At 40.3% G+C, this 14,199-nt stretch overlaps 2 protein-coding genes across 2 annotated transcripts; one reads left to right on the forward strand and one right to left on the reverse strand.

Annotated features, from left to right (window-relative positions):
* Positions 1 to 1,450: 1,450 nt before the first annotated feature.
* LOC121604774 (microfibril-associated glycoprotein 4-like) lies at positions 1,451 to 13,535 on the reverse strand. The gene is made up of 6 exons (XM_041934377.1): positions 13,454 to 13,535; positions 5,029 to 5,075; positions 4,093 to 4,290; positions 3,160 to 3,256; positions 2,822 to 2,989; positions 1,451 to 1,824 (listed from the first exon to the last, which is right to left on the reverse strand). The coding sequence occupies exons 2-6, from the start codon at positions 5,038 to 5,040 to the stop codon at positions 1,553 to 1,555; spliced, it is 747 nt and encodes a 248-aa protein (XP_041790311.1). The 5' UTR covers positions 5,041 to 5,075; positions 13,454 to 13,535; the 3' UTR covers positions 1,451 to 1,552.
* On the forward strand, positions 7,522 to 9,986 carry LOC121604767 (P2Y purinoceptor 14-like). The gene is made up of 3 exons (XM_041934370.1): positions 7,522 to 7,671; positions 7,879 to 8,135; positions 9,253 to 9,986. Exons 1-3 carry the CDS (start codon positions 7,522 to 7,524, stop codon positions 9,839 to 9,841), a joined length of 996 nt encoding a protein of 331 aa, XP_041790304.1. The 3' UTR covers positions 9,842 to 9,986.
* Positions 13,536 to 14,199: the final 664 nt, after the last annotated feature.

Below are 14,199 nucleotides of genomic sequence, written 5' to 3' on the forward strand. Positions count from 1 at the left end.
AGCCTTACGCAGGGCCAAGTTTGAAGTGGGTCCAAATTTTCTGTTATCCAGCTGAACGTCTTTACAGCTACAATATACACTGGCATAAAATTTGGAACAGACATTCACACTCCCACAGGATGAAACCTAACTTTTGGTACAATTTTACTGCTGCAGAAAAAATATGCACGTTTTGCTTTAATACCTTTATTTAACAGTCATAGTTACTCTGTGCCTTTCAGATTAAGGTTTTACAAACAAAGAATAAGATCATATTATAAAATATGATTCATTACTACTGATTAAATGACCCAAAAGTGTAGTAAACGTTTAAAATAATCTCCACCTCCACCAGCTACAATATGAAAATGAAAGTGACAGCATTTTTAATTTTGGTTCATGTTGTGCATTTTAGCAAGGTCAAGTGATGATTCACATTAAACAAGATGTGGAATCAATGACATAGTTGTTAAACTAATTTGAAATGAGAATGTATATTTATGTCTGATATCACAATTTCCTGTTCTGTTGTTTTTTCCCCTGCTGTCACATGTTTCAAACACTACTGGGAATACTATAGAGATTCTGTTCAGTTCCAGGTCCTCTTCTTCATCCAGCACTGCATCGCTCCATGTTTTACCTTCTCTCTGCATGTGTGAGATGACGTCAGCCCACCTGTTAAGACCACACCTGTTTGCCCCATGAAGGCAACACAAGGGCGACACCATGTGTCCAGTTAGCATTCGTCCTGTCTGTTATTAACCTGAACACCTGAGAAGTATTTGGGTCAAACAGTCTTTTTAAAGTTTCAGTGTCAAAGTGCATTGAAGATCTGAACCGCTAAAAGGTAAAATTTGTCACTTATCCTGTGAAATATTTCAAGATCTACTCGATGGATTGGAATTAAATGCATGCAGATATTCATAGTTCACTGACTTCTCATCTAGCACCACCATCAGGTCCATTTTTTTAATGTGATTAATACTTTACACCTTTAAACTAATGACATACCCATCAGTCTCAACTTTGTATTTAGGCTATGCTCATTAGCAACTACATGCTAACATATGAAACTGGGATGTAAACATGGTAAACATACAGTATGTCGGAAACATGGTACCTGCTACGTATCAACATATTAGCACTGTCAGTGTGAGCATGTTAGCATGTTGCCTGTAGCATTTAGCATTGCTGTGCCCAATTAGCCTCACAGAGCAGCTAGCATGGCTGTAGACTGTAAAATAAGATAAGATAAGATAAGACTTTATTCACCCCACATAGATTGTAATCTGGTTTTACTAAACAGTATACTGCGTGGTTCCCAGCAGAGAGCGGTAGATAACACTTGGTTACTACACGACCACAACTAATAAAAATATAAATTAAATAATGATAATGATAATGATAATACACCAATGGCAATAAACTTTATTCATACAAGATATATCTGCATCAACAATCACAAAGTATTTTACAAAATTCAACCTGTTGAGCTAAAACATTCTGACTGATGCTCCTCACCTGATGGAAGCTGAAGTATCACCATAATCTTTTTAAGCTATAGCTAATTAGGTTAGTGTGAGCATGAACACTTAGCAGTTGATCTGATCTTCATGTCAACAGTCTTGAGGGAGTAGTTCCAGCCCTTCCACGCATGCCAAATGACATGGACGTTATCAAACCCGATGGCGCCATGAGGTGCATACATGCCGGTGGGGTTAGCCATGTGGCAGGCATTGTACCAGAATCCACCTAGAAAATGCTGCGCGCAGTTTTTATCCCACAGGTCCTGGTCTTTGTCAAAGGTGGTGAACTTCATGTTGTTTTGATTTGACAAACTGTCCCCTACAAATAAAGACAAAAACAATGTTAGCCAAGTTTAAATCTAGTTACTCTTTGAGACTCACAAATGCTTGCAGCTTGCTGCTGTAGTATCATTTTATAGGTGGATGATTTATGTTACCTTTTTTTGTTGCTATGATAAGAATCTGAATGTATGCTGAAGCACATATATGTGTTTTAAATAGATGATCCAAACTGCTGAGTGCAATAAAGCAGATTTAAAGAGGATGAAAGTAATTTGATAGGAAGACTTTTGAGGTTGGGGTGGGGTGGGAGTCCTGGCTTCATACTCCAATTCTTCTATTTCAGTCCTCTCTTGAGAAAGATAATTGTATACAGAGACTTAAAATAGAACATTAAACAGTAGAATGGCTGTATTTGACCATTTTGTTAAGTTTTCTATAAATACATGGTTTTGATTTGGAAGAAGGTATTGCAGTTATTTTTTCTAAGTCAAAAGGGAAGGTGCAAAGAAAATATGAGAAATGCTGTGGAAGTCTTCCTTTTTTACTTGATGAAAAATAAGATTTCACACTCTCGTAATTTCTGTAAAGTCCCTTCGCGACAGAACACACTCTTACCTTCACAGACTGGACCATCTACTTTATAAATCCTAAAGATAAACAAGGTATCTCCAAATAGATAAACTACACAGGCATAATCTTTAACAAACCTAATATTTTGGAAAGCATATTACTGAAAGAACATTTCATTTTTCATTCATCACACGAGTTTAATTTGTCTCTGGAGAGCCACAGCTATCATTATGGTTTTCTAACCCACAGAATTAGACAAGGACACAACAAAAACTTAGAAAATAAATCATTTAAGGGCTAGTTTTATATCGCCCCAGCCTCATTGTTAAATACCAGTCTTGATTCTAAAAAATCTAAAAGGAATAAAGGAACCTTTTTGGGTAAAAACATCCTGCAGTACATTCATTCACAGGCCTTGACTTGTTAAACCTAAACTTTCCAAATACCCAGCCAGTGATCCTCACCTGCCGTTCCACCAGCAAAGGTGCCCAGGTGAAGCTGGTATCCAGTGTTCTCAAGACCGATTGAGAAGGAGGAGTACTGGGCGTGTGCCTTCCCTCCCTCCCAGTCCTCCATGTCAAACCGCAGCTCATTGTTTTTCCTTAAAGTCAGAAGCAAGATGTTTTCCAGCCCTGAAAAGTTGCAGAAAGATCTGTTTCATTTCACCTCCTGCACCAAAGCCCTTTATCATTGCTGTACATTTCTAAACCTCAAGCCTCATACTTCATCTCACCTCAGCAAATCAAGATGGAAGGAAGCACAGGCCTCGTGTTTTTAATGTATTTTCCCCTCAAGAACTCACCAAGCCAATATTCTCCAGCCACATTCCCAAATCCAGTCTTATAGTGGCTCCAGGGCCTGAAGAAGGTTTCAGTCCCATCCATCCTCCTCAGAAACACCTGAGAGGGTGGGCCAGAGGAACAGGGAGATGTAATATTATACCTTCAGTCAGCAAGATCTTGGATACCTTCATCAATCTTGACAACTTTTGAGAGAATATATCAGTCAAGCACAACTTTGATGATTGTGTGTTAGCAAGTTACAGTAAATGTAAGTAAGACTCTGTGTAGTAGCTTCTGCTACACTATGGTCCCTGCAAGTCGCTAACTTCTGCCCTTTGATGTTAAAGTAAAGGAACAGTTTTGGGAAATACACCTATTTGCTCACTTGCTAAGACTGAGATAAGAAGTCTAATACCCCTGTCATGTCTGTGCACTAATATGCTGTCAGAGCTAGAAGTCTCAGCAATACTATACCTGCAATTAAACTGCACATCTGAATTGTATGTCTTCCAGGTCTAAATTTAAACGACACAGCAAACACTTTGCTGTAGTATCTGAAAACAAGGCCTTTTACTGAAAACAAGGCCTTTCAATGTACAGGTCTAACAAATACTGAAATAAGGAAACACATAAAAGCTGAGTGGTCATGCAGTGCCTGCCTGTCTCTGATATAACACGGTTTTATTGTTGCAGTATTTTATTGAAAAGTTGAGACTTTGAGACTATAAATCAAGTCTCACAGCAGTCAAGTCCAAGTGAAGTCTCAAGTCCTTGATCTCATAACTCGAGTACAGGCCTCGGGACTCTCATGTCACCTGAATGGACTCCTCAGGGGTAAAATGACTAAATGAACGACCCTAACATGCTGTCATGTGTTTCTACACTCAGGTTTATTCTGACATTCGTTCATGTTTAAGATCATAGAACCTGATAAAAAAACCAGGCGTACTGACCGTCCATCCTCCTCCGTCAGTTTCCATGTCACAGTAGACTTTCAGGGGCATGGTGGGACCTCCTGGATAGATGGTGTACACCCCACTGGAGGTTTTGTTGTCACGGCGATGGATGTGGTCACAGTCGATGGGCAAATAAAACTCCGGCTCGGAGAGAACTGAGGCCACATGAACCAGCAGAGCCACAAATAAAGTTACCTGGATGTGAAGGGAAAGAGATTACAGTGATTCCCTCTACTCTTTTACTTTTTGTGGTGTGTGCATGTTTTTTGCTCCCGCTGTGTAGAAAGCTACCCAGATATGTCAGCGCACAACAGTTACGACATTCGGGATTTCCCTGCTGTGTGAGTCTGAACACATCCCACTGGATGTTTGCATTAGTGCAGTGCTGTGTTTATTATTAATCTGAGCCTCTCTGGAGCAGAGGTTGTTAAATCAGGTTTGGTCACATGAAATTAATTTCAAAACAGTCACAAATGACTATACTCTGAAATGTCTGTCTACGGTTTCACTGGATGTGCTAACATTTGATTTTAATTCAATCTTGCTGTTTATTTCAGTGATTTCACAGGTCTGAAGTCTGGAAACAGATCATCAGTGTTCACTGGGACTGGGAGTGTCCTGTGAATATGTAACTAACATCCACTAACAACACCATAAAGTCAACAATAACATCCTCAGTAACATTAATTCACAGCAAAAACAAACATCTGTTATAATGATAGAGAGAAAATGACTGATGTAACTCATATTTGGCTTTAAATGTTTTCGATCAGATTCATCACTTCAACTAAAAGTATTAAAAAATTATGAAAATCATTTATACAATAAAAGCAAGTTAAGCGTCATGAAAATAGGAGCAGCAGTGTTAAAGTGTCATAATGATCTGGTTTAAAAGTTTTCTGCAGCTTGCATTGAGTCTGGTTGAGCTCTTACCTGCATCTTCATCGTGGAGAGGAGGCTTCACAACTGTGTCAGTCAGTCTGTTGGAATAAATCACAGGAGGAACTTTTAAACAGTTCCCACAGGGCGGGTCTGTGGACGCCTGTGACCGTGACAAGCTTTGTTTACACAGACCTCCTGTGGCATAAAGTTTATCATTATTATTCAGGGATTTATAGAAGCTAAAGTCATATTTTCACTTTATTGTTTCTGGGAAGGTGCTGGTTTTACAGAGTTAGCCATTAAAAACAGAAAGAAAAAGGAAGAGAGAAAATAAAAGAAAGAAAAGCAGCATTCAGAATTATATTCCTGGCACTGTGGCGAAGGTGATAAACTTGATGAAACATTTTAATCACATGAAAAAGTAATAGAATCAGAACTCTCTAAAAACGTTAAGTAGGATCTAGTGGAATTTGCCCCCATGACCTCAATATTTGACGTTCATGACTCACCGCCAGAGGATATTCCTTATCTAGTTACTCAATAAACCCAATTACTCATTTGACAAAAACAAAAAGCAAGAGCAAAAATATTGAACAAGCATCCGCCCAATGCGCTGCAATACCTTTGAACAAACACAACCACAAACAGGTCACTTCTAAGAAGTACAAATGGGGGAAATTCCAATTTTAATTTAAAGCTCCGGCCAGCAGGTCCTGTCCTGTGTGAAAAACCACACAATGACACCACAACTTCAGTGTCCACACAAACAAAGGCTCAACAATCAGTTGCAACACTGGAATTCTCCTGGTTGTTTTATTTTAACTGTTCATTCAAACAAAGCAAATTTTCACATCCTGTCCATTTGTGTTTATTTTCCCCCAAAAGCCATTTTTTAACTTTACACATGTTAACTGCCTGTGACTTTGTGTTCAGCTCAGCTTCTGACTAAACTCAGAGCTGACCACAAGCTCTTGGTTTTGTTTTAGTGTAATTTCCTTTCAGCCTCTCTCTCTTTTTTTTTTCATCTGAACTCTGTTTTGCTCAAGTTGAAACATTCAAATCAAAAGACTGCGTCAAGCGAATTAGAGGAACCTTGCATGTGATCTCGTTGACTTTGTAGCCCTAGAACTCTCTGTCTGAGCACGCAGTCGGTGTCACTGTGGCAGGACAGTGGTCTCAATGACAGATATTTAGCATTTTTAGTCAGAGGATGCAAACCTAACCTTCTTCACATCTTGCATTTCCCTTAAAAAGCCCAAAAAAATTCTGAATGAGATGCAGTCCATTCTAAGTGTTATAATCTGGATGTTTGAGAAGTGTTTCCGTATCCCTGTCTGAGCAGGTCAGGCACTTTCTCGGTGGCTTTTGGGCATTTAACATACAAAGTCTTGTATCTTATACCTTGTATTTGCGGTTTTCCTGGAAAAAACCTGAAGGCACAGCAGAGATGTGGAGTGTTCATGCGGTGGCTTTGGGTAATGACTGACAGAATGGCCGCTACTCCTTTGCAACAATTTGGGACAGCTGAGGTGGCTCCGATGTCTGATAATGACACCACCTGGATGTCACACTATCTCATGCAAGTCAAACAGGATGGAACCCTGCAGCAGTGCCAGAGCACTGGAGGGATTGTACTCTAGTAAATCCAAGCATGCCTCATGGTTCAGAGAGGATGTGACCGGTAAGGTGTCTTTGTTACCTCCAGTCCCAGACCTGGATGAGCAGCAGAAAATACATCGATAGATACCCAAAAACCATTAGAATTTATCATCTAGGGACCTTTAATGTTTAACATAGCCAATTTCACCCAGTAGCTGTCAAGATGTTTCTTTCAAAAGCAAAGATGTCAGACTCATGATTGCACTAGAGGAAAAGTCTGGGTGTTACCAAAGTCATTACGAATCTTGAACATCTGATTTTCATGTCAGCCAATCTAATAGTGTCTAATAGTGACAGACTGATGTTGCCGTCCCATGAGCTTATACTGTGACTTCGTGTGTGTGTCTTCACTGGTAATTGTGGCTTTTTTGTCATAACCACACAGGAAATAAAATGTTATCTCAACAGCAGTGCATGTGAGTGTGTCTTCCTTCATATTTATAGTGCTGCTGCACAGCCGAAGCCATCATAACCACATCAGTGTTTTTTCTGCAGCTGCTCTTCCTCTGTGAAAGCTGTGCTGAAATAAGTCAGACAGCACACAGTCTCTCTATTAGACATCAACACTGACAGGTGCAGACAGGTAAACGCTGCAGGTATTTCATCTTCTCTTCTTTGCACTTCTTCTGCTTCGATGCAGACATGCGAGTGTTAGGCATTTTTCTATCTAAAATCTACGTATTTACATCAGGCCAGCTGACCAATAAGTAGGATGTATGTTACATGTGATGGTACAATATGACACAATATATTTGACCAGTCACTCAAGTATATGAGGATACTTGACATTGACATTGATTCCTTTAAGTGATGGACTTGTTACAGAGGATGCGTTTTTGTGTACATGCTGTTTTCTAAATTGGGTTCACCTCTGTAACCAGAAACATGAGTGACCACGGAGGATTAGAAGTGACCTCATCCTTCAACCAGTCATCAATTACAAACCAGACCGAAGTCGATGGTTCAACTAACTGTGATCAGGTCCACACAGCAGCATACCCCTTCTTCATGACGGTCTACAGTCTGGTGTTCCTGGTGAGAACCATGGTTGTTTTGTGACTGGGCTCGTACACACTGGAACTGTAGTGAAAGTTAAATGTACTTTCACCTTCATGTAAAAGTCCTCTGCAAATAATGACAATGACTTGGATCCACAGAAATTAAATTCGGTTGAAATGTACTGTATTATCTTCTGGTGGAATTTTGTGGTAAATCTCCATCCTCACCTGGTTTTCTCTGCAGGTGGGTTTCCTCCTCAACGGCTTCATCATGTTTTACTTCTGCAGAGCTCAGCGGCAGGCGTCTAACAGTATTATAGTCTACCTCAAAAACCTGGCAGCTGCTGACTTCCTGCTCTGCCTCTGTCTCCCCATCCGCATCACCAACTACGCCAGCAACTCTGTGACCATCCGCCTGATCTACTGCAACTTTGGAGCCTCTGCCCTCTTCCTCAACATGTACGCCAGCATCCTGTTCATGGGTTACATCGCTGCTAACAGGTAGGCCAGGGCCGGGTGGCAATGTGCCATTGTATGTATACAGAGTGGCTGGTCATTGGCAATAGTTCATTAGGTCATTGGTGATTATCTTAGATGTCATGTCACATTTAACAGTCTCATTATTGAATTCACACTTATATCAATACGAACAAAAATGCATCAATTTCACTTGAACATCATGTTCTCAACTTAATCAATTCAAACACACAAATTCCCAGTTTTCCATTTGAGGGCAGCAGCAGGTGAATGCTGAGCTTCAAACCGTGACTGTTGCTTGTTAAATTATGTTGTTGGTAGCTGTTTTTCAGCTGCTTTCAAGATGTGTCATATCACTGTTGCATAACAGTGATATGACGATGACACACAGATCTATTTCTCTGAACCCAACAACCTGAATCAACTGTCCTCCCGCCATGATTGCTTAGTTTCCACCAAAGACTGGATGTCTCTTCATTTCCGTCACCTAAACCCTAACAAAACTGATATTCTTTTAATTGTTCATTTTAATTGTAAAAGTGATCAGTTTATTGGTTAAGTTCACTCAAATATCAGATCTACCACGAAGAATCTGGACATCATCTTTGATCAGTTTCCAACATGGTACTAAGCTTGTCCAGTCCTGTTCTAAGAAATCAGATGTATGTTGTCTTCTACAGATCATGACTTATTGATTCACACTTTCAATTTCTCCCATCTTGATTATTGCAATTCTGTGTAGAGTCTCAGTCAAGCTGCTCTAAACCGTTCACAGTTAGCTCAGAAAGCAGCTGCCAGGCTAAACTACCTGACGGTCCCACGTTCTCCCTTTTTCACTTCCCTCCATTGGCTTCCTGTAAAACTCAGAATAAACTATAAGATCCTCCTGACATATAAGGCTTTTCATGACCATGCATTTCTGATCTCCTTGTCCTGTATTCCTCTTCTCATCCGCTCCAATCCTCTTGGACTGTTTCAAGCAGCTTGTAAAAAGGCATCTTTATAGGCAAGCCTTTCATAGATCTCTACTCTGATTCCTGTTTTAGTTTATTTTTTTCTGCTCTGTCTGTCACTGTGCTGTGTTTTACATTATATTGTATTTTGACCTTATGTGTATATGTTCTGCCTCTCCTCTCTCCAGGTATCTGAAGATTGTGCAGAGAACTTTAGGAACTCACATCCTGCAGACGGTCCGGGCTGCCCACATCATTTCCACTGTGACCTGGGTTTTCCTTCTGGCCTTGATGAGCACCTACGTCATCCTGTCATTCCAAACCCAGAGGCCTTTCACCTCTGTCCCAGTGAGCTGTGAAGTCTTACACAGTGGCCAGCTCGCCTTGCTCTATAAAATCATACACTCCTGCTCCACCGCCATCTTCCTATTTGTCCTCATCTCCCTGGTCTTCTTCTACTACAGCACATCCCGCAGGGTGTCGCTGGCACGGGAGAGGCAGCCGGCGTCCTCCAGCTCCAAGAAGCTTGCAAAGTCACACAGGAACATATCAGTGCTGGTCTGTGTCTTCTGCGTTTGCTTCGTCCCCTACCACCTGGTTCGCCTTCCCAATGCTTTTCTGTGGAGGTATTGTTCATGGAGCAAGGTTTTCAGCTACCTGATGGAGCTGACCATCATAGTGTCAGTTCTCAACGTCTGCCTGGACCCACTGATCTACTTCATCTTCTGCAAGGCATTCAGGACCCAGCTTAGGCGGAGAGTGGGGTCTACACGTTGACAATTACTGTACATTTGAACTGCCAATGTAATAAAAAAATTAAAGGAATGATTCTATAAAAATGATTTAATAAACAAAAACCGATCATGTAATCACTGTATATAATGTAATAACTGCAAAATAATAAATGTAAAACAAAATTAACCATTATAAAATGATTTATATGTGATAATTGTGAATAATGTTTTTTTTAATCAATTGATTAAAAAAATAAAACTGATCATGTAACAACATGAGAGACATCAATTCAAGCAAAACAACTACATTCACACCACTCTGTGTCTATTAAAACAGATTTAAATTGATTAAAAGTGACCAGCATGTCTAGTTTTAAGAGGTTGTTCCATTTGTGTGGTGCAAAATGTTTCCCAGTCTCATATTGGCATGTTGATCTTCAAGGACCAAATAATCTTGGGACCAAGTGCAGTGTGAACTTGATTTATAGTTAAGACATGAGAGATACTCTGGTAGTTTGCCAAGAAGTTCTTTATAGATCAACAGAAAGCAGGGCCGTCCTCTTCTGAATGCTAACGACTGCATACAACTTTCTCATGTAGTAAACACTGATGCATTCTAAAACCATCCCCAGTAGCAAACCACTGGGCATTCATTTCAGGCATTTCTAAAGAATTTGATGATCAGCAGTATTGAAAGCCTCTGATAAGATGACAAAAAAATGGCGACACAATCCTGCTCATCATCAAATGTGCTAGCAACGTCATTAAAGACTTTCAGTGCTGTCGTCACAGTGCTATGCCCTGGTCTAAAACCTGATTGGTAAGACATTGTTGCCAGGAACTGAAAATGTGCTTATTACATTATTTGCATGTAAGACATGCACTGCAAGTCACCATAATCATTGAAAAAATCAACAAGATGATGCTAAGCACAGCAACAAGGCAAATCAGAGCTTTAGCATTAAGTTAGGAGCCAACATAAACCAATACTTGTGTTGTTAAAAGACATATTCATCATCATAGTTTCGTGGGTGCTGAGCCACTGTTCCAGTGGCCCATTATTCTGATTTGGTCATAAACCAAAGTATTGCACACATAAAACGTTTTTTACATGGTGCTTCTAGAGGAGAAGTTGTAGAATCATGAAAGATATCACAGTTACTCCTGTGTTTCCACCAAATTTTCTGACAATCTGACCAACTTTGACCTCCTGGTGGCACTACAGGAAAAGTCAGGGGATCATCAAAGTCAAAGGATTCATGCTCATGAATGTCTGTAGAAAACTTCACAGCAATCCATCCAGTTCTGTAGTAGTTGAGATATTTCAGTCTGGAACAAAAGCCACCTGACCAACACTGCTATCCTCGCTCAGAGACTGGTCTGTTCCAGTCGGCTCTGTTTCTATGTTTTTGTGGTTGGGTTGAGGAACTGAGTTACCTGTCCACTCCTCTTTCCTCTCTTCTCCTCTGATCTCCCCGTCAGAGGAGCAGAGTCTCCCGCTACTTGACTTTAATGGCACAGTTATTGATGGCTCGCCTCGAACATGGAGAGGAAATCAAACCGCCGGCCTTCTGAACGATGAACCAAGAAAAGGCCAATGATGGACAATCTGTCTTCCACGCTCACATATTTCTCTGTCTTTTCTCCTTCTCTCGGTTTTACCTTTAATCTCAATCTCTGTGTCAGGCTCGTGGTGGTGAATTACTTCAAAGGAAGAGAGAGAGAGGGAGGGTTTTCTGCCAGTTTCGGTTCCTGTCGACATATAATCCATGTTAATAAATGGCTCTTGAGGTCATCAGCATGTAGCTGGAGGGCAAATAGCAGAGACAGAGAGGCAGGCAGAAAATAGGTTTCTGTGTGGGTGAGAGAGAGAGAGAGGGAGAGAGAGAGAGAGGGAGAGGGAGAGGGAGAGAGAGGGAGAGGGAGAGGGAGAGAGAGAGAGAGAGAGAGAGAGAGAGAGAGAGAGAGAGCTTTGAACAAGGTGTTATCAACCTTACTGTTAACCTTCTTTATATTTTTGGCAAAGCTTTATTTATATAGCACCTTTAAAAATAGTTACAAACTGCTTCACATGAAAAGAAAAAATGAAATATACATACATGAAATATACATGAAACGATATGAAAAGATAGAAAAGAAATGAATATACAAATAAGGTAAAAATACATTACAATGTAAAACACAACACAATGAGAGACAGAACAGTCAAAACAGAGCCCAGAATGGAATGTATAAAAAGGCTTAAAGCCTATAAAGATGCCTTTTTAGAAGCCGTTTGAAACAGTCCAAAGATTCAGCTAATCTGATAGATGGGGAAGATGATTCCAGAGGGTTGGGGTCGAAACAGGAAACGCATGATTGCCTTTTGTTTTACAGCTGGAGCGATGGATGGATAAAAGGCAGAGATTAGTGGATCGGAGTGGAAAAAATTAAAGTGTGAATTAATAGTTCAAGATTTGTAGAAGACCATATACATCTGACTTTTAGCCAAAGAAATCAGGACTGGACAGGTTTAGTAACAAGTTGGTCAAAAGTTGTAGACTGATGGAAGATGATACCAAGATTCATAGCAGTAGATTCGATATTAGAGTGAAACTGACGACAAACTGATAAACTGCTGTTATCAGGATCAAGTAAAAGAGTTTCTGTTTTGTCAGGGTTTAGGTGGAAGAAAGACATCAATTCTTTGGTGGCACCAAAGCAATCATGGAGGGAGGACAGTTGATTCAGGTTATTGGGTTCAGCAGAGAAATAGATCTGTGTGTCATCGGCATAACAATGATATGACACGTCCTGAAAGCGGCTGATTAAACGACCCACAGGAAAGAGGGACAACAAAAAGCGAATGGTCCAAGGAACGACCCCTGAGGGACACCACCAACAGGGCAGCTTAGGAGGACAAATGATTGCTGATACAGACATTAGAATACATATTTGCCAAATAGGAATAAAGCTGCACCTATCAAGTAAAATGGCTGTAGTCAAATCTGGCAGGATGAGGGTGGAGTTTTTCATCTTTATCTCCATCTGTTTTTATTTTATATTTTTTGCATTTTTTTTTCAAGGTCTGTGCAGGAAAGTCAAGTTCTCCCACAACACACTTGAAAAAATATTCCTTTATGTACTTTGCTTTGTGTATGGGATCATCGTCATGTTGTACATTAATCTGCCCCTAGAACATCATCAAATCTGCAGTAACCGCCTGTCTCTCTTGCAGCCTCTCACTCTCTCTCTGTGCTGTGTAGTGTGTGATTGGCTGACTGGGAATGGGATACGAAACAGGCCCGAGCGCTGTTTCATATCCCATTCCCATGACTGAGCAGCCCTGTTTCATATCCCTGTTTCATATTCCATTGCTTTTGCCCTGCAATAAATAAGCTTAAATTTTTTACCTGACTCTGTGCCTGTGTCTGCACCTTGGTTTATTAGTTTAGCCCCTTAACACTGTATGTATATATTTTTAATAAAGAATATAAAAGATAGAAATTTGGTGTTGTTGCATTTGCATCTTCACAACAAGCAACTCTGCCCCTTACTTTTTCAAACCTCTGATATTTTATTCTTTTTATGAGGATATTAACTTTAACCAGGTGTGAACATAACATTTTTAGTCAGGTACTCAGGTGAGTACCAGGAGATGGTGTTTGGTACTCACCCCATGCATAGTGTAGACTTGATAAACACAATGGTCCTTGCTGTTCTCCTCAGTGTCTCCTTCACAGCTTCATAAATGGTAGATGATGAAGATGCACCTCCCAGTCCCTGGTTGAGTCTCAGATTTGCTGTCTCTATCCACAGGTCAACAGCTGGGGGTGGGTCAAATGTCTCTGTGAAAGGTGTTTTTTGTGATGTCCTCCAGAATCCCAAAATTCAACTTTGCTCCCAGCTGATGTGCAGTGCTCTGTATCATAGGTGTTCCCCTTTCATATGAATAATATGCATCTCTGACATTCACTCCTAGCCACATAAGAAGACATATCCACATTTGTGTGCTCCTTCCTTTTTTGTGTTTATCAAAAAAATGGATGATTGAAATTCTTTTGGCATACTTCAGATTTCTCATTCTAAATGCTACATTTTGGCTAAACCATTAAGTAGTGCTAGTATGGCAGGCGGTTTGGAATACAGCCAGTGACAGTGGTGTTAAAGTAGTTTATCATCGTGCCAAAGGACAAATACAACATGCACGACCAACAGCACTAACATCAACTCCTGAAACTACTTGGAACAAGAGCAGAATGACAACGGCTGCACGTTATGTTATACTTGTTAAACATGCGTTAACAGATTTCTTTGGCCACTTGGGCTCAGTAGAAAAAGATAAGATAAAGTTGTTTTGGTGGACTTGATAGCAAACAGTTGTCTATCTAGCCAGCAGCAGTGGTGGTAGACTACCTAAAA

Source organism: Chelmon rostratus, chromosome 3, assembly GCF_017976325.1.
Source record: "Chelmon rostratus isolate fCheRos1 chromosome 3, fCheRos1.pri, whole genome shotgun sequence".
NCBI classification, from domain to species: domain Eukaryota; kingdom Metazoa; phylum Chordata; class Actinopteri; order Chaetodontiformes; family Chaetodontidae; genus Chelmon; species Chelmon rostratus.

Coding starts and splice junctions, on each gene's coding strand:
- LOC121604774 (XM_041934377.1), bottom strand. Junction 2,990..3,159: donor GGCTGGAGAATATTGGCTTG/GTGAGTTCTTGA, acceptor GCAACTTTTCAG/GGCTGGAAAACATCTTGCTT. Junction 1,825..2,821: donor CTTTGCTGGTGGAACGGCAG/GTGAGGATCACT, acceptor CTTTATTTGTAG/GGGACAGTTTGTCAAATCAA.
- LOC121604767 (XM_041934370.1), top strand. CDS start 7,522: ATGAGTGACCACGGAGGATTAGAAGTGACCTCATCCTTCAACCAGTCA. Junction 7,672..7,878: donor TCTACAGTCTGGTGTTCCTG/GTGAGAACCATG, acceptor TTTTCTCTGCAG/GTGGGTTTCCTCCTCAACGG. Junction 8,136..9,252: donor GGTTACATCGCTGCTAACAG/GTAGGCCAGGGC, acceptor TCCTCTCTCCAG/GTATCTGAAGATTGTGCAGA.